Below are 18,614 nucleotides of genomic sequence, written 5' to 3'. Positions count from 1 at the left end.
CAGCAGAAAATACACATCCTCCTAGATGCTCCCCCTCAGGGGAACCCCATTCCTTGTGTCTCCAGCAAGGCCCTTCCCTTGGAGTAGGAAGGGCAGCGCAGAGGATGGTCACCGTTTCTATGCAAGGTTGTGAAATAAAACCACAGCGTCCTGTGCAGTGCTAATGTGGTTCTGTGTGCACTTCCCAGGCTACTGAGAGTATTAAAATGCTGGTCACACTCTGCCAATCCGACAACGAAGAGATCAGAAAAGTGGCATCCGAAACCCTGCTCTCCCTTGGTGAGTTACCTGGTTTAGAGCATTTTAGTATTTTATTTTCTTCTTTAACAGAGCAGCATGTTAAGACACCTGAGTTATACAAACATGTGACCCTAAACTGACACGAAATTTTAACTAGAAACTCGAACAAGTAAGAAAATATATATTCTTAAAAATCTTTCCATTTGAAGATCATGAAAATGAGCCAAAAAGAGAGAAATCTAATTGTATGAGTCTGGAGGGGGAAGTAGAAAAGGAAAAATAGCAAAGAAGAAGTTGACAAACAGAAATAACTTGTAATGAATTTGAGAACCAAGCAGCCTTGATGAGGCAGGGCTGGCACACTGCCTGTTGTATCTCATCTATCATCCTCTTGAGGGTCCCCTCCTATCACCCCTGTAATCCCGTAAGTCACACTTAAGTGCCATTAGCACTGCCAAGTGTTCATTTAACCTAAATTATCTTTATATGCTTATTTGGATAAACGCTAGCCTGCAAGTCCTCCTTTGCAGAGTACCTCAGGGCACCTTGCATTGACCCTCATTTGTCCTCGAGACGACAGATACCCTGTTCACTAACCTGTAATCTAGCTGCATAGCACCATGTGACTGCAAGTCCAGCTGCACAGTTTCAGGGCACCAGTGCTTCAGTAGCACAGAAAAATTTTGTTTTTCTGGCCTTTAGACTAAGCATGAATTTTTACTCCATGGGTGTGTGTCAATCTGTGACTTTAGTTATGCAAACTTGTCAAGCACGCTTTCATTCACCAGTTGGGCAGGAATTCACTCTGCTGCTGGATGTGCTATCACTCAGCTTATAAAACAACTGGCCCAGGGACACTTTTGAAAACTGTGGGAGATTGTACTACCATTCTTCTAGATGACACACAGAGACCATTTTGGTTCCTAATGGCCAATTCAACACACTAAGCTCAATGCCGTCTTCAGGGGCATACAGATGACAGTGTACCTAAGACAAAATGGTTTAAAACACAAATAGTTAAATTTAGCAAATATACTGCTTCCTCTTTTCCAGAGATATATAAGCAAAGATGTAGGTAGACTCACTTTAAAATGCCAGGATGCGAGATGTGGGTAAACTTCATATTGTCCAAAGTAGCAGTGGATAAATGTCATCTGCCTCAAGTATATCACAGCTGCAGCTCAGACCTGGGCAAGCCCCATACGTCACTTAGTAAGACAAGTGTACAGATACTGCCATCTAATCATACAAGCTGTGTCTGCTTCTCTCTTGCTCTAGATAAAACCAGCAAATTACATGAGAAAATTTAAAAAAAATAAGAATTTGAACATTCAAAACATGCTTAAATTTTACAAGTGATTTCTGAAGTTGCCTTCAACAAGATGAATTTTAAGAAGGGGAAGAACTTACTGGCAGATCAGTACTTTCTAACAGCAGAGAATCCAGTAGTTTAAATGTTGTAAGGCAATGATAAAACATGGTATCATGCTTTAACATTTTGCATTCAGGTGAAGATGGGAGGCTGGCATATGAACAGCTGGACAAATTTCCCCGGGAGTTTGCTAAAGTTGGAAGCCGCCGTGGAACTGAAACTGCCACAGCTTTTTAGGTGGAAAAAACCTGCCTACATTTAACAGGCACTAAGGTAGGATGGAGCTGCACTTCACTGTGGAGAGCAGAAGAAAGACTTTGAAGAATTCTATGAGAATGTCCCAAAATGTAGCAATTTACAGACTTCTTAAAGAAAAGCAAAATCTAAAATCCAGCTTAAGGGTTCCTATTGGCTCCTCTTTGCAGCTCATGATGGAACAGTTGGATGCTAAGGAGCAAAACTTTCCTGATTCATAACAAATAACATAATTGCAGTTATTCAGCCTCAACAAACTTCTGTGAGTTTTTAGGATTTGGCATCTTCATATATTTTACTATTACATTTACTTCCTTGACGTTGTCATGAAAGCTTGAGACACGTGATATATCTAACAAGGACAAGTAGGAGGTCACCTGAACAGGACTGCAAAGAAGCTTTTGCTAAGCATCTGCTGCTATGCCATGACCCCAGCAACAGTCCAACAGCAGGGAACACCACTCAGCTTTCTCAGCTTTGTCTAAGTAATGAAATATAGAGCAAGTTTCTTCAAGTTTTGCCTCCAGAAACAGCATGATGTAAACCCTAGGAGGTGTCACTTTGGTGACTCATACTAAATGCCTCCACTGGTCTTTTATTTCCTTTCTCTTGCCCTCCAGCAATGAGCCATCATTAATTTAGAGATTTGTGAGTGGGATCAAACAATCACATAGGTTTCTGAAAACTAAATGAAAAGGTAAAGTGCATTTATTTACTCCTAGAAGTGAATACAACTAATTGCATGAGCCCCCCAAGCCATGTGGTCCTATATGCTGTAGGCAGGATTGAATTTCATAGACTAATTAGTGGATCATAGCTTCTATAGATGTTTTCAATATAAAGAACTAAAACTAAAGTGGACCTCAGAGGCAGTAATAAACAGAGGGTGAAGTGAATGCATTGCCCCCCCCAGCTCACTGCAGGGATGAAAGACAGCCAGTGCTTCAAACTGTTGATTATGAGCCTTAAGTTAACAGTGGAGGTGAATAGTTTAACAGAAGAGTGTTCCTGTACTGTGTTCATTATGCATGAAATGCTATTTAGATGTCAACTCAAGTACCCAAATTTGCATAGACTACATAGAAAAGATTGCAAACAATTCACATCAAAAGGAAGCCTTGTGCGCCAAACACACTGGCAGGCAGGGAACGTTGTTTTGGTTTTTTTTTTTACTGTGAATGTTACAACAATGTACATATCTGTATATTTATAAATATATATATTCTTCCTTTAATTAAAGTACATTTTGTACAGTTCAAAATGCTTACTTGTTTACTAAGGGATATAGACACTTTTTGCAGAAGGTGAAACCACATTATGTTTTTTATACCACACCTATCCCATCAGCTGAACTCTTCCAAGGTGTCCCTTTTGTACTGACTTCTGCTTTTTTTTGCTTTTAGTTTTGTGGCATTTGTACTCACCATATTTCCTATCACATTTAAGTTATAATAAAGATTATTTTTTAATTACCAAGCACATCAGTCCATATGTATAGTCACTTTTTACCAGCAGCCTCTCTACTGTGAGGCTCATACAATCTTCACATGCAATCAGCTCCCAGTATCATAGGTGGCTCTTACAGCCACTACTTGCAGCTGGATTTCGGGCAAACTGTAACAGTTGTTTAAACATATTAAGGAGAAAAGCTTGTAGGGAATATTTGCCTTTTCAAGCCTGGTCACCTGGACAAGACTATAGGACAATCTCAAACAGTTTAGCTAAATTATATGAAATCATCTGCTAGATTTCTTACAGCATAGAAATAATTTGTGTTTCATACCAGATCAACTTTGTTAAGATCTAGAAGAACATTACTTTAATATCTTCCAAAAACATCTAAATTAGAGCAAGTGAACAATACATGTAGCAAGGACTGCTGCCTGAAGGCAGACAGAAACCTGCCACTTCTTGTGCAGGGGGAGAAATTGTGCAATACTAGTTTGTGTTTCAAAAGGCACAACTTATGCATTTTCATCTTTCTGCTGGCTAAGGGTGGGGTGGTGGTGGTAGTAAGCAGCAAAACATTCTAGCAACCTAAACACACAAACCACAAAAGTACAAAAAGTAGAGAAAGGATGAAACTATAGTGAAAACAACTGTTCTTCGTTGTACATCTGTGAGGTGAACCAAAGCACATTTTAAAAAAAGCCAGCTTTAAACTACAATGCTGCTTTGGAAGCAAGGGGAGGACTGTGCTCTGTGTTCCTTCAATGCATGTGTGCAGGCACTTGCTTCCATCCCAGAGCATCAGCAAGAGGCATATTTTTGAAGAGAGAATATTCTTGTATTCCCACATCTGTCAGTATGTATTGCAGGGAGAACCTATCTGTCGAAAGCTCGCTTATAATTTGCGTATCACAGCACTGAACATGATTTTGTTAAAGCAAAAGCTATGTCGTCATTGGGTTGTAGGTGCTACATTCTCAACTGTCACTTAGGAACAAGTGAGATGAGTTTACTTTCAGGCAAGCACTAGTACCCTACATTTCTAGCCACTCCTAGTTTAAGTTCAGAGCAAACCAGCTTTGTGCATCATTCAAGAAATTTGTCAAAAAAGGCTCCACAAGAAGTAGCAGAATATATGCTGAAGAGGCTCTGGGACTGCCTACCAAACATTCACTGATTACTTCTTCCCTTCTATGAACACAGACTCTTCCCAAACAGAACACACTCCTCTCACAAACACTCAGGCTCATGGGGCAGACCTGGGGAACACAGAACTGTCTATCAAGCACAGCAAAGGGGCTGCTCACATATACAGGTGCCATGCCAAGCAGAGCTTATACCTACTTTCATCTCATTGTAGTTTAAAACCACCCTTTGAGAAGTCTATTAATCTAAAGCTGATCTGTTACACCATTATAACCATTAGAAACCATGTATACAGCTCATACAAACCAGAAAGAAGCAAATCCGGCTCTCAGTAAAGTCAGTGAGGAAATTCACAGGAATTTTAGTGGGAATGGTTAGGCCAAATTTGGTTCCTGTTGTGGTATCTGAGACAGACAAGCTGGAACCTGGGATATAGATGTATAAAGGCTAAATTTCACTTTGAGCATTAAAACTGTTTTAGACAACTAAATAAAACAAAGAATCAAATTCTAACATGATTCATGACAATATATTAAAAAATCACTTTAAGAAAAAAAACAAACAAAATTCCATAACTTTATGCCCTCAGGGCAACAAACCCTTGAAAAAGTTACAAACCTTAAAGCTTCCAAAACCAGAAGGCAAATAAAAAGGAACAAACCATGTATTTGTCTCATAACTTACATGTTTTTATTTGCTTTCCTACCACATTAATGCAAGAGCTCTGCTTTGTGGAATAGGAAAAACCAGATGCATAGAAGTGAATGTAACAGGATGGACACTTACCAACTAGCAAAGAAACCAGCAGGCAGTTATTACAAAACTTTCCATACAGCTGTAGCAGGTTGACTCAAACCAATTTAAATGTCTGGGTCACCCCAGAAAAGCATATTAGGAAAAAGTTCTTGTACCAAAATAACTCAGAAGTACAGACTGAAAGATGGGGACCTCACCAGGAAAAGCATGCTGGGGAAAGGGGTTTGCCTGCTGGTTTTGTTGGTGGCTTTTACCTCATGCTTTTCATGAGCTATAGTGTTTTTCACTAACCTCACCATGCTGTTATTGTCTCCCTGCATTCTGCCTCATTGATGGAAACCCATAGCACCTCTATACTACTCTAGCTACAGTAGCAGCTTAAGTTAGGCTGCCCAGAGTGTCACACTATCGTTAAGATTCCTCCTGTACCCAGCACACCTTCAGAAAAGGTATATACTGTAGCTTTACCCTATACTGCAGTCTGTTATATACAGTTAATTTTGAATGCTTAGTCAGCAATTATGAGTCAAGATATACAGTCTGGCAGTTGTACTAAGTACAAACCCCTGCTTTGCTGATTTGCAATGAAATTATCCTGATTAAAGGATGCACAGCACCTGCCTTCAAACAGCTGCCGTGCCCCCAAGGCTGTGACAGAGGTATCCTTACACCCAAGGGTCTGACCTTGAACACTGCCGATCACATTTCGTTACAGGCAGTTGTTGGCAGATCAACAAAGCAGCAGCAAATTAAAGTTTCTCAGAACACCATTATCATTTGCTGAACTACTGTTATTACAGGAATAGAAACAGAAATGAACTATACACAATGAACATTTTCTGAAGAAAACAATGATAATGCAATTCAGTCTCAAAAACAACAGCACAGGAAACACATGGCCTTGGCAGATTTGCAAACTTCCTGCTCAAAATCTCAAATCCAGTTCTGAAAAGAAAATAACCTCAGATAGCCCTTAAGGAAAAAAGTAAATGATCATGCATCACACTTCCTTGCAAGAATCCATGACCAACTTCATTACTTATGCACAGGCTGCAACACATGACAACACTGTAGGTCCCCCATGTAAGCAACACTATGCCAAACACCAAGCCAGTTTCATCGCCCAGCCAAGTAGTTATTATGGCCTAATTCACTTCACACATTGTCTTAAATACAATAGGTGTTTACACTAAATTGCTATTTTTATTAAACAGATTAAAAGTTCTTCCTCCCACAAACCATACACACACCCCAGTTTGCTTGCCTCTGCTCATCCCTGCACAGCTGCTCCTCCTTGAAACATCTGACACCTGCAAATGGCCTGTCTCTCCACACCTCAGTCTTACATGTCTGTAAAATGTGTCCTCTCAGGACAATTATGGGAGAAGTGCTATGACACAGCAGATGCATCCCACTTCTGAGAAGCCTTTGGATACTTCAGTGAAAGATGACACTGTGGCCATAGCCTCTGCAACAAAAGGGAGTCAGCATGCTGGTCAACTTGGTACACAAAAGCATTTATGACTTCTTGGAAAGAATCATATTCTGCAGTTAGGTTCCAGAACTGATAATTTTATTCTGCTAGACAGAACGCTTTCTGTAATTTAGCTGGATATGAAATTCCTTTGTCTTTAGCTATGTTGAATTTCAGCTGTTATATAGCTGCGTTTCAGTGGTAAATGAGTTTCCTCTTATTAAACAAAATTAAAAGGTCAGATGGTTGTAAAAGAACTAATTACACAAATGTGTACAATTTCTACACATTTGACAGGCCTTTCACACATGCATACAAAGTTTCTAGACTTACTATGTAACATAGTTCTAGTACATGCACATTTTTAAAAGAACTCAGGAATTTCCAGGACAGTAACTGAAACTTGAACTCTTTAGAAGATTTTTAAATAATTAATGCCACATCATAAAAATTCTGACACTTTCATGCATTAATATTTCTAAGAAGGTGTAGGGAGATTGTTTGATCAAGGACCAATACATATGTGATGGAGATACAGGTATAAAACCCACAACATGCACTGCCACAATTCAACTCTCACTTCTGGTCTTCTCCTGCAGTATGTTTTTTCAAGCATTTATATAATGAACTAAGAAATAAAACCATAGTAGCCTTGGTTTGAACAGTTCAGTAGCATGTATACATGCACCCAAGTGGCATATGCCTTGATAAAAAGTTGTTCTGTTACAATATACCCAATCTGCCTCCATGAAGGAACTTACATGATTTATTCTGTATACATACACAGGATCCAGCTACTCAAGGAAGCATCTTGTCTTTATTTAAATAAAAATCAAGAAAAAGCACAAGATTTAAATCTTATAAGCATTCTTTACCATCTTGGTGAGATTAAGGAAAAGCCAGATGCAAGTAATGCATAAAAATTCAGGATTTGTTACTTCCTGGCAGTTTTATTCTAACTGCAGCACCTGTATTACAGCAGTTCAGAGCAGGAGGCAAAACCATGGAGAAGTTGCACTTGCTGACCCAGTTGGATCAGCCTACCTGGCCACCTAATTATGCAGCAGCTTTCTTCCCTTCTACAGCCTCTACAAATGCAAAATATTCCTTATGTTTAAAAAAAAGCCACTTCTGAAAAATTACTTAACTATGAGTAACTACGATGTCTTCTATCTCAGATTCTAAGCAATTTTCTTATCATAGTTCTCAGTAGTAAATAAACAAAATTTAACTTTTATAACAGTCTTGATGCAGTGCACTTTTAAGTCACTTGACAGTATTATCTATTTCTTCTGAACAGAAAGCCAAGGTTACTCTACAAAGCAGTTACCCAGTTTATTTTTTAACATATCAACATTAAAGGACACACCTTTGTCACTAGTTCTGCACTGTGATGGAAAGAATTGAATCTAGACACCCTCTAGAGCACAAACTGGAAGCTATAATCCTTGTTTACAAAGCCCCCAGGAAAGCATAATGCTTCACCTGTGCTTCCCAAATTCAAGGTGAAATAACAAGACAGAAGGAGTATTACCTCCTGCAATGGTTCTAAGTTTCCCCAAGTATCAACAACTGAAACCAGTTGTGAAACATCTATTAACTTACTCAGACCCACAGGAAGGGAGTTAAGATATGGAAGGAATCTTAAAGGTGCCAAATCAATAGCTCCACAGATATGTTCATGTATACCCTGAAATGCCTGTTTTGGCAAGGCCCAATAGATCCATAGACCAAAACCCCTCTCAGTATCTGCCTCCTGAAAGCCACTCAACTTCAAGCTCTTCACAGGCTATTGCAACAGCCAGCCACCATCTTTTAAAGCCTGTCCTTGGAAGGCCTTGTTACTTGCAGAACAATTGCAAAGTTCACTCAGGACTGGAAATCCTGTATTCAACTTGCTTTCCCCTTCTACCTCAGTGCCTTCAACTGCAAGCACTCCTCCTGCCCTGCCCCCTATGTCAGAACAGGTGCTCAAAGTTTTAAAGAATGCTTTTTATCCCTGCAAACCCTTCAGAACATTACTACCTTGCTAAAAAGGTGCCTCATTTCTTGGTATACCAGTGCAGTACTTTGAAAACGTAGAGTTTCCTTTCTGAATAGCTCCGAAGTAGGTGTAGGCTGCTGTTATTTGGAGCAAGAACACCCCACCTTTTCTTTATAAGCCAATAAATGTATTTCTAAAAGATACTGTCTAACACTTTCTACTTCAGCTCTCATCTGTACATCTTGAAAATGCTCCCTTTAAAAGACAGAGGCAATTAAACAAGCCTAAAAAGCATAGATCTAACTAAACTTTGACAAGATCTTGACTAATTACCCTTTCTTGATTTTCTGAAGCCTCACCAAGAGCACACAAGCTTTATTTTGCTTTCCCTATCCACTAAAACCACACTGTTCAAAAATTCTGCAAATTTAAGGAGTTAAATCTGCCCAGGTACTCCCTAAAAACACTGAAAGCTTCTATCTACAGTAGCCAAAATTTTCTTAAATCTAAAACTAGCCATTCCCCACACCATTATGAGGCAGTTTTGGTATGGCAAAGATTTATTTATCAATTTTCATGTATCATATCAGACCAACTGATAAGATATTTACACAACTGTTTGAAATACACAGTATTTGCATTTATACAAGCAACTAAGTGCAGCCTGTAGTAAGTTTTCTACACAGTATCCAGATACTCCCACTGCTACATAACTCCAGTTAAAAACCAACACCTGTAATGCAATGCTTCCACAAGTTTCTATGCCTGAGAAGTTTCAGTATATCCTTTCAAAAGGAAGCCTGCAATTAAAAACCACATAATCCTATTTGTCATTCCAGCTGCAAATTATTTCCTTCCTTTGAAGCAAGAACTGACATACTCCCCCTTAAGCCACCTGATACTTGTGATGGCCCTTCTTCAGAGTTGCTCTCTGCATCAAGTTCACAGTTAAGCTCTTCATTTTCTTTTTTGGACTCCTCTATAGCCAGACTCTGCATCATCTCAAAATTGTCAGGTGCTTGCCCAGTTAGCCTCTAGAATGAAACAGGAGACAGTGAACTTTAAGACTTTTTCTACTTAACCAGTGAAATAAGACAGTGCATACTGAATTAAGAAAACTATATAAACAGTTGCCAAATGAAGATAATGAAAACATTCCTCAAAAAATCTTAAGACAAGTTCAACTGAAATTGCTATCTCTAACTCACAGAGCACATCTGCTTTGTTGACTGTTAAGTCTTCCTTGGGTCCTTCAGTAGGACATGTTTTGTCTTAGGCAACCTAAAATATGGGAAACTGCTTCCCAAGTTAAATATTACTATAATACTATATAGGTTTAATTTTATAAAGATTACTATACAACAATTAAGTTCATTATTTTTAATCAGAGATAGTGAAGCTACATTAGATCTAGATGAACAAGAAGATGCACCATTTTCTAACACTTGATAAAAGTTCCTCACCTAACCTGACCTGAGGAAGAAAAGCCGGACTGTCAGAGGCTGCTTTTGAGGCTTCTGGTTGTTTGATGTATCACTTAAGGCTCATTAAAAGCCTCAGAAGTGAGCAGCTTACATAAGTGAACTTAACGAGGAACTGTGGAAAAGTTTCCAACTACACTAGTTCTCTAAGTTCTTAAGACATTTAATTTCTGCCTGTGGCTTTATGACTCAAAAGCAGCACTCCCTGAATACCAAAATGTTTCAAGTGTGGCAAATTAGTGGAGTCTTTCCAGATTGATCTAAATAATTGCACTAACTGAAAATTAACTCCAAGTTGCTTGCAGTAATCTTCCATTTTGTTTCCACTTCCCCAGACTAGTCAGGGAATCAAAGTATTTGCCAGATACACAGTTCCATATCCCAGTTCAGAGCTCAATCCCTACAAAACCAACTTACAGTTTTAGTATCAAGGTTCTACAACTATGTATTTATTACAGCTTCAGAGGCTGTTACAATCTACTCCTGGTGGAGAAGTCATGGAATCAGTGGCAGAACTACCTGCCCCCAAGGAATTCTAAGAGGAAGCTGTTTTGAAATTTACAAGTTTATGAACCCTACAGACCATGTATTACCCATTTTTGGGTCACAAAATTGGCAGTTCCTCAGTGAAACCCTGACTTTAAAGAGCACAGGTGCCTCCCCCCTCCCTTTCACTGCTCCACTTGGAGGACCTAAACTTGAAACAGGGACATAAAGGACACAAACACTTCATTTAGCCAGCAGCCTCACACAGACTATTAGGCATGTGAATTTAAGTCATCTCAGGAAAGTGAAAATGAACCCTTCCTTCCCTTGTCACCATTCCTATCATGCAAAGCCTATTAAGACAATAGGTTCAAACTCCTCTTCAGGAAACATTGCTCTTAGTACCTTTTCATTACTCCTGTGGGCTCCAAGGTAGGAAAAACTCATCCCCTAGAAGGGGCTTTATGCCTCTAAATTAAGGTAATTCCACAGGAAACAGGTAAAGATAGTAATTTTAAAATGAAGAGTTGTACATACACAAAACAGAATTCATTAAATACATTTTTGCTGATTTCTCCCTTTTTCCAACATTAGCTCAAAATTCCTTTAAGTACCTCAATCATGTTGGTCATGTAATGCACATGTTCAGCAAGGGACATTAACTCCTCGTTTTCTTCTTTCAGGCGAGCAATTTCACCATCTTTCTGTTCGATTTCTTTGTGCAGCTAAGTTCAAATGACAAAATGTTAAAACAGGAAGACAATAGCCAGTGATAAAGAAATTATCTTTCACTAGCTACCTTTTCATTTTCTTGAAGCACTTCATACAGAGCCTTCCTCCTTTCTTCAGCCACTTCTTTCCAATACTGAGATGAAGGACTTCCTGAAGTATGAAGCTACAGTAAGTCTGTGCCAAGACTGAATTCTTGAGATCACCTTAAGCTATCTAACTTGTATAGAAGTGTTCTGTGAACTGTGAGAAAAACTCTCCATATAGTTTTCCCAGGAATCAGTTATAAATTTACAACTAGAGACATAAGCTTACAGAAAACAGTGATCCTACACTGTATTAATGGCTATACAGGCAGTCTTCAAGAAGCTGTTCAAGCATTGGCAGCCAAGCCAAAGTAACAAGACTTTAACACTGTTACACACAATGGTCCTCAGCTACTGGTTACCATGAACTCATTCTCATATGCTACAGAGAATTACGTATCATTAATGCCCGCTAGCCACTAAAAAAAAAGAAAGCCCTTACCTAACTGACAAAACCATGTTTCAAGTTATATTCCAATGGGAGCATAGCATTTTAAGTGCAAGAAAATATTTCAGAAATCGCCACATACCTTTTATCATGAGATCTACAGCTTGAATGTCATTATTCATATTCTCATTGTCTTGCTCTTTGTCCACAGACACCTCAGCTTTACAAGCCTTTGAGGTAAACTTGTTATTCCAGAGTTTCCTTTTGACTGAAGATTTCTTCTGCATAAAACACAGGCAGGTTTAACTTCAGAGCAACATTTCAGCTTTTTTAAAAATACAAACTTGTAAATGTACCCACTCATGACTGCAAGTCAGTCATTACGAGCCCCACTTTCTTCACCTTAGAGTTCCAATTTAGACATCATCTTTGATACCCACAGGTTTAACAAAAAAAATTTAACATTTCCTGAAGTACTCTGAAATTGCTATTTTTTAATATTACTAAAAAAGTAAGCTTGTATCATACTAATAAGCAGCTTGCATGTTTTTTCAAGTATATTAGTTTTCAGTTAAAAGCTCAAAAGCATTTTGCTATGAGTAGAAATAACTACACAGCTATAGGTTATCTTTGAACTCATACCTCATTACATCTGCCCACCAGGCAACCTGTTGCTGAAGGCTGAATCATTTTAAGAGTCCGTCTCGGGGCAGCACTGCATGCTGTGTCTGTGAGGTACTTCTAGAAAGACAAATATGGCTTCACACAGTTGCTAGTCTACATAAACCGAATCTTAGGAATTAGTTACATTTCCATTAAGGTAACCCATGGTTCACCCTTCCAAGGGAAAAAGATGGTACTTTAGCCTATGTTAAGGTTTATGTAAAGTGCATCTAGTTACTTGTAGCAAAGACTGATCTTAATCACATTAAGCTATGCTCAGTCCCCACCTCTCAGGAAACCCTTACCTTTCAAATAGGAATTTGAACAGGTCTTATAGCAGAAATATTCTGACCAGACTTCAAGACCATTTACAGTGCTGTGACACATGAACTTCAGCCGAAGTTCTCAAAGTTGTATTTGACAATTTCAATTAGACATTGAGGGACAAGAGACAAGTGACTGCAATTGCAAGTTTATGTGGTGAAGTCACACACATCACTTCAAGCAGTACCTGAAGTTTTTGCTACCTGTGAACACACCCTCAACTGGTGTTCACTGAACTAATGTATTGCTTTGATTATCCATTAAAGTGGGTCTAAAGCTTCCTTGCATCGATGCAGACAGGCTATTGTTTTGTATGAACAGTATGTTTATCACCTTTCCTGTCATGCATAAATACCCATTTCCTGCATTAAAGTGTTCTGATTGGGTTGGTTAAGCTGCCACCATGGGACAGCAAACAATGGCAGACAACCAAGCAAGAATAGCCAGAATACAATGCCATACCAGCGTGAGAAAGTTACTGATTCACACTGTACTTCACATGACAATTCACCTTTCCCACGGTAGTTTCTGCCACCAATTATACTACTGTTGAACTACAAGACAAACACTAAATGCTGTGGGAACAAGAATCACACCGTGTGTCAGACACTGCTTGCTGCTATTGGAAGTCAAAGTTAAGTATACTCTGCCAAGAAATTATTGACCAATACCCAAGGTAACCCCTTAGAAGTGCAGAAATACACACTAAGGAACTTATACCCTAGAGTCACTATAAGACAAGATTACTACGTATACCAGTCAGACATCAATTGGCAGTTTTCATTAATATCAGAAATTTTCATTACAATCACTCTATCCATCATGACAAAGGACTACTAACCTCTTATTTTTTATGGTATTTGTACAACTCACATTACAGTCTATGTTAAAAAGTTCAACAGAAGTGTCTTGTAGTAAGACTGGAATAGGTTATAAGCTTTAGTAACTTATCAGTCACCTCTTAAGAGCCTAAATCCTTTCAGCATTTCCACCAATTCTAAGGCAATTATGGCTCATAAGGGTGACTTCAGAAAAAGAACGGCCTGCACAAACACTTCGGTTAAAACATGCTCAAGTCAAAACAGACTTAACCAAGGTAGGTAGCCAGCACCTAAAAAAATACCACATGGGAGAGACAGCAAGCTCAGTGTCAAAGTAAAAAGGACTTGCTGAGCAGCAAGAAAAAACCAAAAGTAGACATAAGCACATATGGCCAAGCAGGACAGTGCTCCCAAGCCATATTGCCTGTCAAGAGGTTACTCAAGCCAGGAGGACAGAACCCTGGTAGAAGCACACTGCAACAGATCCCTTTGCATTCCCTCAGTGGATATAAAACAGACAGATGGAACGTTTCCCAGAGAACTGAGTGCAAGCCTCTGAATAAAGCAATCGCAGCATTTCAGATATTCTTCGTAAATTTCATCTTCTATTTTTTATCCCTTATCTGCTCCCATATTCCAGCTTCAAGACTTTAAAACCTATACCTGCAAAGATCCTGATGATTTTGCTGCATTCATTTTCTGTGTCATTTTGAAATTCATAGGATCACTAAAAAAAAGCAAAATATTAGTAACACCCGCCCGCAACTAAAGCTCAGGGACACTAGTTACAAAATGATACAATTTCAGTTTAACCATTTCTCTGACAGCATTAAGACCCCTGCCACGAATCGCGTGGTCGTTAGGCTCCCCCGGCGCCCCTCACGCCCCCCCCCCCCCCCCCCGACACGAGCTGCGAGCGCGCTGGGCACGCGAAGCCCTGAGGGGGACACCTCGTGCCGCCACACCAGCCCACCGCAGACGCCACCACGGACCACAGCCCCCTTAAGCCCTTCCACGGGAACGGTGTCACACACTCTCTCAAGATGGCGGGGGGAGGGGAAGGGGACGGCGCCCTCCCGCTCCCGCCAGCCGTGCCCGAAACGTCCCTCCCCGCTCGCCGACGCGGCCAATGGGGAAGAGAGGCGGGAGCCCGCCAAGACCCGAAAGCGGCCATGACAACCTGCGGTCTCCCGTGCGCCCAACCGAGAGGGAACCCGAGGCCCAGCCGTCCGCCTCCCCCAACTGCCTGCCTGCCTGCCTGCCTGCCTGCCCGCGCCCAGCTGCCGTGCCCGGCCCCGCTCACCGCCAGCCGCTGCCGCGCAGCCCCGCCAGCACCCGCACACACAACCAGCGACCCGAACCCGCACCCGCCCGGCGTGCGCCTATAAGGAGCGCGGGGGCGGCGGGCGGGGTCACCGTCACGTGATCCGCCGGCCACTTTCCGAGCCAATCACAGGCCTTGTTCGCCCATGCCGCCGGCGGAGCCACGCCCCGCGGGCCGGTGGCGGGAGGCTGGGGGCCTGAGGGGGCCGAGGCCGGCGGGCGGTTCCGTGGAGCCGGTGTCTCCGGAGGTGGGGCGGGAGAGCTGTGCGTCGTGAGGCAAAGGTCGAGTACAGCACTGGGTTATGAGGCACCTCAGCTATGAACTGCACGTCCTGGCCCTTCCAGGGCCTCGGGGAGGGGGGGGCACAGGCCTGTCTGGTGCCACCTGCCCCTAGGCTGGAGTCATCTGAACTGAAGCTGTAGGAAATGAAACACACAAGCCTTGCCTGGTGCTCACCTGGCTGTTACATGCCTGCTTAGGTCTACTGGTTCCATACTCAAAACCTTCCAGTGCATTGAAACTGGATACTAAGTCTCTCCAACTGCTTCCTCACTGCTTTCTCACTTCTGTTATTTGTTGTATTTTATAAAGACATTGTACCAAGCCAAATTTAATCACATAGCAACTTTTACCATTATCACTCCTATCTAAATACAGTACAGGCTGCAAAACCAAGGAAGGAAATTAACATGGTTAAGCCACAACAACTGATAAACAACAATTTTACATACGACTTAGACTACAGCTCTGCATTAATTATGCATAAGGTATGCTGTTAACTTTGTTAGAGGCCACTTTACAAATATGTTCTCACAAATATTTGCACATTCATTTATGCTAATAGTGTTTTCTGCTGACTTGTGAGTGAATGTAGTTAAGGACATATTCCTTGCAATCCAGGTCTCATAGCTAGCTTAGAGCAGCTATCAACATTTTTTCCAGGCGATATGATGGAGGTATTAGACATTAGGATAATTACAGAGACAAATGTTTATTTAACATGCCATTCTGTGAGTCTCCTGTTTGGAAATAAACCGTATGGCAATTACAAGAATGCCTTAAGGGGAATGTCATGGTCCAATGAAAGAAAGGCAGAACATAAAAAATGATGAATTGGGAAATCTTTAAACAAGGATAAGGAAATAATGCTGATCTCTCTTGCATAAACTTGTTCGGCCTCCCATTGATCCATTTAAACTCATTGTCCACAATATCCTTTGGCAAGTACTTCTAGAGCTCAAATATCCATTGTCTGAAGGACTCCCTCCTTTATTTTTTCATTTGAACCCAATTCCTATAACTTCGTTTGATGTCCCTAGTCCTTGTACTGAAAGAGACAACAAAAAATTGGTCCTCATCTAGGCCACTGTTAAACAGATTCCCCTCCAGTTTTCTCTCCCAGGTTTACTTAGCCATCCCTTACATGAAAGCTGTTCCGTATTTCTGTTCTTTTGTGATCTGGGTGCTGTTTGATTTGGCTTTTTAATGACTGCTGAACATCAGGCAGACATTCTTGGGGAAATACCTGCCATAATACTAAGAATTTATTCTTGAATAATGGTCATTTCAAAGTCTTTCACTTGATATGTGAAATTAAGGGGGTTTTTTTCCTATGTATGACCTTTTATGTTTACCTACATTGAATTTCATTGACTGCTGTATTTGCCAGTTACTGAATTCCATAATGCCCTTCTGCAGTTTGTCAGTCACCTCTATTCCTATTCACTTAATAGTAATTTAGTGTCATCAGCAAGCTGTTACCTCAGTAAGCTTTGTCTTCTATCAAGAAAATGAAAATAACATGCAGAAATGTTATCCAAATTACTGTTGTTCTGGTACAGTACTAAAAAAAAAAAGTCCATGCTCTTAATTTAATTTAATTCTTGTTGAACCTAGCAGAAAAATTGAAATTTCCATATTCCATAATACCAGCAGATATGCTAAACTCCAGTCAAATATACACATAAATCTTAGCAGCATTGAATCTTCTTTCAGAAAGATCTGGATACAGGTAATGTGCACATAAACACAGTATCAGAGTATTCCTATTTTTATATTTTATGTATTGCTATATAGCAATATAAATATGCAACATCAAATACATTATACAAAATACTTAAATTATATGCATGCATATATTTATATACATAAAATGCAATGTGTGTATTTTAAGACTGTGATGCAATTTTTGTAACGCTAATGTTTTCAAATGAAATTTTGTCAAAGATTACCTTTTCAAAATTCACTTTTAGTTCATAAAAATTTTTAGTTCATTTACAGTTCAGAAGTGGAATAACTGCTTTTCAAAATGTTGGTAATTGGAGGGGGGGCAAGGTAATGGGATACAGTTCTGTCACAGTTCAGTTTGTTTTGCCTTTCAATTTGTTCCTTGCTGGAGGCAGTGATCTGGAGGTTTATTACAAAGCTGCCACTCCTTCAGTTTAGCCAGCTGAAGAACACGTCCTATTATGAACCACCATGTCTCAGAGTTTTCCTTCAGTTCGGTTTCTTCAGTTTGAAAGGCTTGTAAAGAATCCCTTCACCATGTCAGAATGAGTACTTGGAGCTTATTATTAGAAGCTTATTCATAGTTTTAACTGTGGGAAACCAGTGTAATTATATAAAAATCTCACCAAAATGTTTCAGGTTACTTTATTGTAATAATTCCTATTTGTAAGTGTAAAAATACAAAATACTGTAATAACTGTAACACTATAATAAAAAACTTTTGTGGACAAAGGTTAAATTTAAATAGGGGTTATGGCATTTTTACATGCAAAAATCTGTCAAGCCAATGCTAGCAGAACATGGATTTCTTCAGATTGACTGCAATATAATGCACTTCAGCTTGTTTGTTTCATAAAAAATAGAACTCTCTGTCATGAATACTTATGACTATTTGTACTTCAAGTAAGCCTAAGCAAACATGCCAAGGTTTCCCATAAAGCTCAGCCAATTTGTTAGATTATTCATGTCAGTAGAGAATGTGTACTTTTTACAGCTTTTATACTCCATCGCTATTGATAAATGTTATCAGTTTTTATAGCAAATAACAACTGAAAAAAAGCTTTTTGGAGGACTTCACATGCCTGGGAACATGGGAATAGGTGGGAACGCACCACCCGGCCTCCAATAACTCTGGAGTCCAGACTTCTTTAGACGCCTGTGTGTGGAAACTTCCTAAGCATTACACAGAGAGCACTTGGACTTGGCTATCTGAATCAAGTACAGGCAAAACAGTATTTCTATTTGACAGTCGCATTGTGCTTTTTGTCAAGGCCTGTGCTGTAATCCACAGATAATTACCTAGCTCTGGGGTGCTTAAGAGTCTTTATTTCTACCTGCCACATTAAGTGCAGGTAAATTACATTGTAATTTTGTATTTTGTAAATTAAATTACACATATATCATGAACTCCTTCCTATTTATTAGTATTTAATGTAAGCACCTGCTTTAACTGTTTTAGATGCAGACAACTACTGTGAAGAGGGTCAAGGGAGTCAGTGCGGTGTTGTGCCTCTGAAGCACGTGAATGACTTGCCTCAGCCCTGCTCTGGGTGCAAGACCTGCAAAAGGGCCCAGGGAAGGAAGCCCCGAGGCTGGGTTTGGGACCTCTGAATCAAGAAACAGGAGTTG

The 18,614-nt window shown here is 40.1% G+C and overlaps 2 protein-coding genes across 8 annotated transcripts in view; one reads left to right on the top strand and one right to left on the bottom strand.

Moving 5' to 3' along the window:
* Positions 1 to 3,346, top strand: part of RIPOR2 (RHO family interacting cell polarization regulator 2) — a 70,276-nt gene extending 66,930 nt beyond the window's left edge. For all 4 annotated transcript variants that reach the window (XM_055800884.1, XM_055800880.1, XM_055800879.1 and 1 more), the window contains 2 exons: positions 189 to 279; positions 1,749 to 3,346. In XM_055800884.1, the coding sequence (XP_055656859.1) occupies positions 189 to 279; positions 1,749 to 1,849 (192 nt within the window). In that variant the 3' untranslated portion in view covers positions 1,850 to 3,346. The remainder of the gene's footprint in view (positions 1 to 188; positions 280 to 1,748) is intronic.
* Positions 3,347 to 5,127: 1,781 nt separating this feature from the next.
* GMNN (geminin DNA replication inhibitor) lies at positions 5,128 to 15,066 on the bottom strand. Of its 4 annotated transcripts, none has more exons than XM_055800888.1 (7): positions 14,958 to 15,066; positions 14,318 to 14,381; positions 12,489 to 12,587; positions 11,989 to 12,127; positions 11,443 to 11,525; positions 11,258 to 11,368; positions 5,128 to 9,710 (listed from the first exon to the last, which is right to left on the bottom strand). In XM_055800888.1, the coding sequence occupies exons 2-7, from the start codon at positions 14,372 to 14,374 to the stop codon at positions 9,507 to 9,509; spliced, it is 693 nt and encodes a 230-aa protein (XP_055656863.1). In that variant the 5' UTR covers positions 14,375 to 14,381; positions 14,958 to 15,066; the 3' UTR covers positions 5,128 to 9,506. The 4 variants fall into 4 exon arrangements, with proteins under 4 accessions (XP_055656863.1, XP_055656862.1, XP_055656861.1 ...); XM_055800887.1 differs by lacking the exon at positions 14,958 to 15,066 and adding an exon at positions 14,689 to 14,850; XM_055800886.1 differs by lacking the exon at positions 14,958 to 15,066 and adding an exon at positions 14,647 to 14,678.
* Positions 15,067 to 18,614: the final 3,548 nt, after the last annotated feature.

Source organism: Falco peregrinus, chromosome 3 (genome assembly GCF_023634155.1).
Source record: "Falco peregrinus isolate bFalPer1 chromosome 3, bFalPer1.pri, whole genome shotgun sequence".
Classification (NCBI taxonomy): Eukaryota; Metazoa; Chordata; class Aves; order Falconiformes; family Falconidae; genus Falco; species Falco peregrinus.
Note: the sequence above shows the minus strand (reverse complement) of the source record. Positions and strands in the feature narration are given on the sequence as shown.

What these genes read in the sequence shown, in the direction of transcription:
- GMNN (XM_055800887.1), bottom strand. Translation starts at nt 14,828, where the DNA reads ATGGCCGCTTTCGGGTCTTGGCGGGCTCCCGCCTCTCTTCCCCATTGG. An exon ending in TGGTGGGCAGATGTAATGAG is followed by an intron (nt 12,128 to 12,488) that starts GTATGAGTTCAA and finishes TGTTTTATGCAG; the next exon opens with AAGAAATCTTCAGTCAAAAG. An exon ending in TGCTTCAAGAAAATGAAAAG is followed by an intron (nt 11,369 to 11,442) that starts GTAGCTAGTGAA and finishes ATTTGAACTTAG; the next exon opens with CTGCACAAAGAAATCGAACA.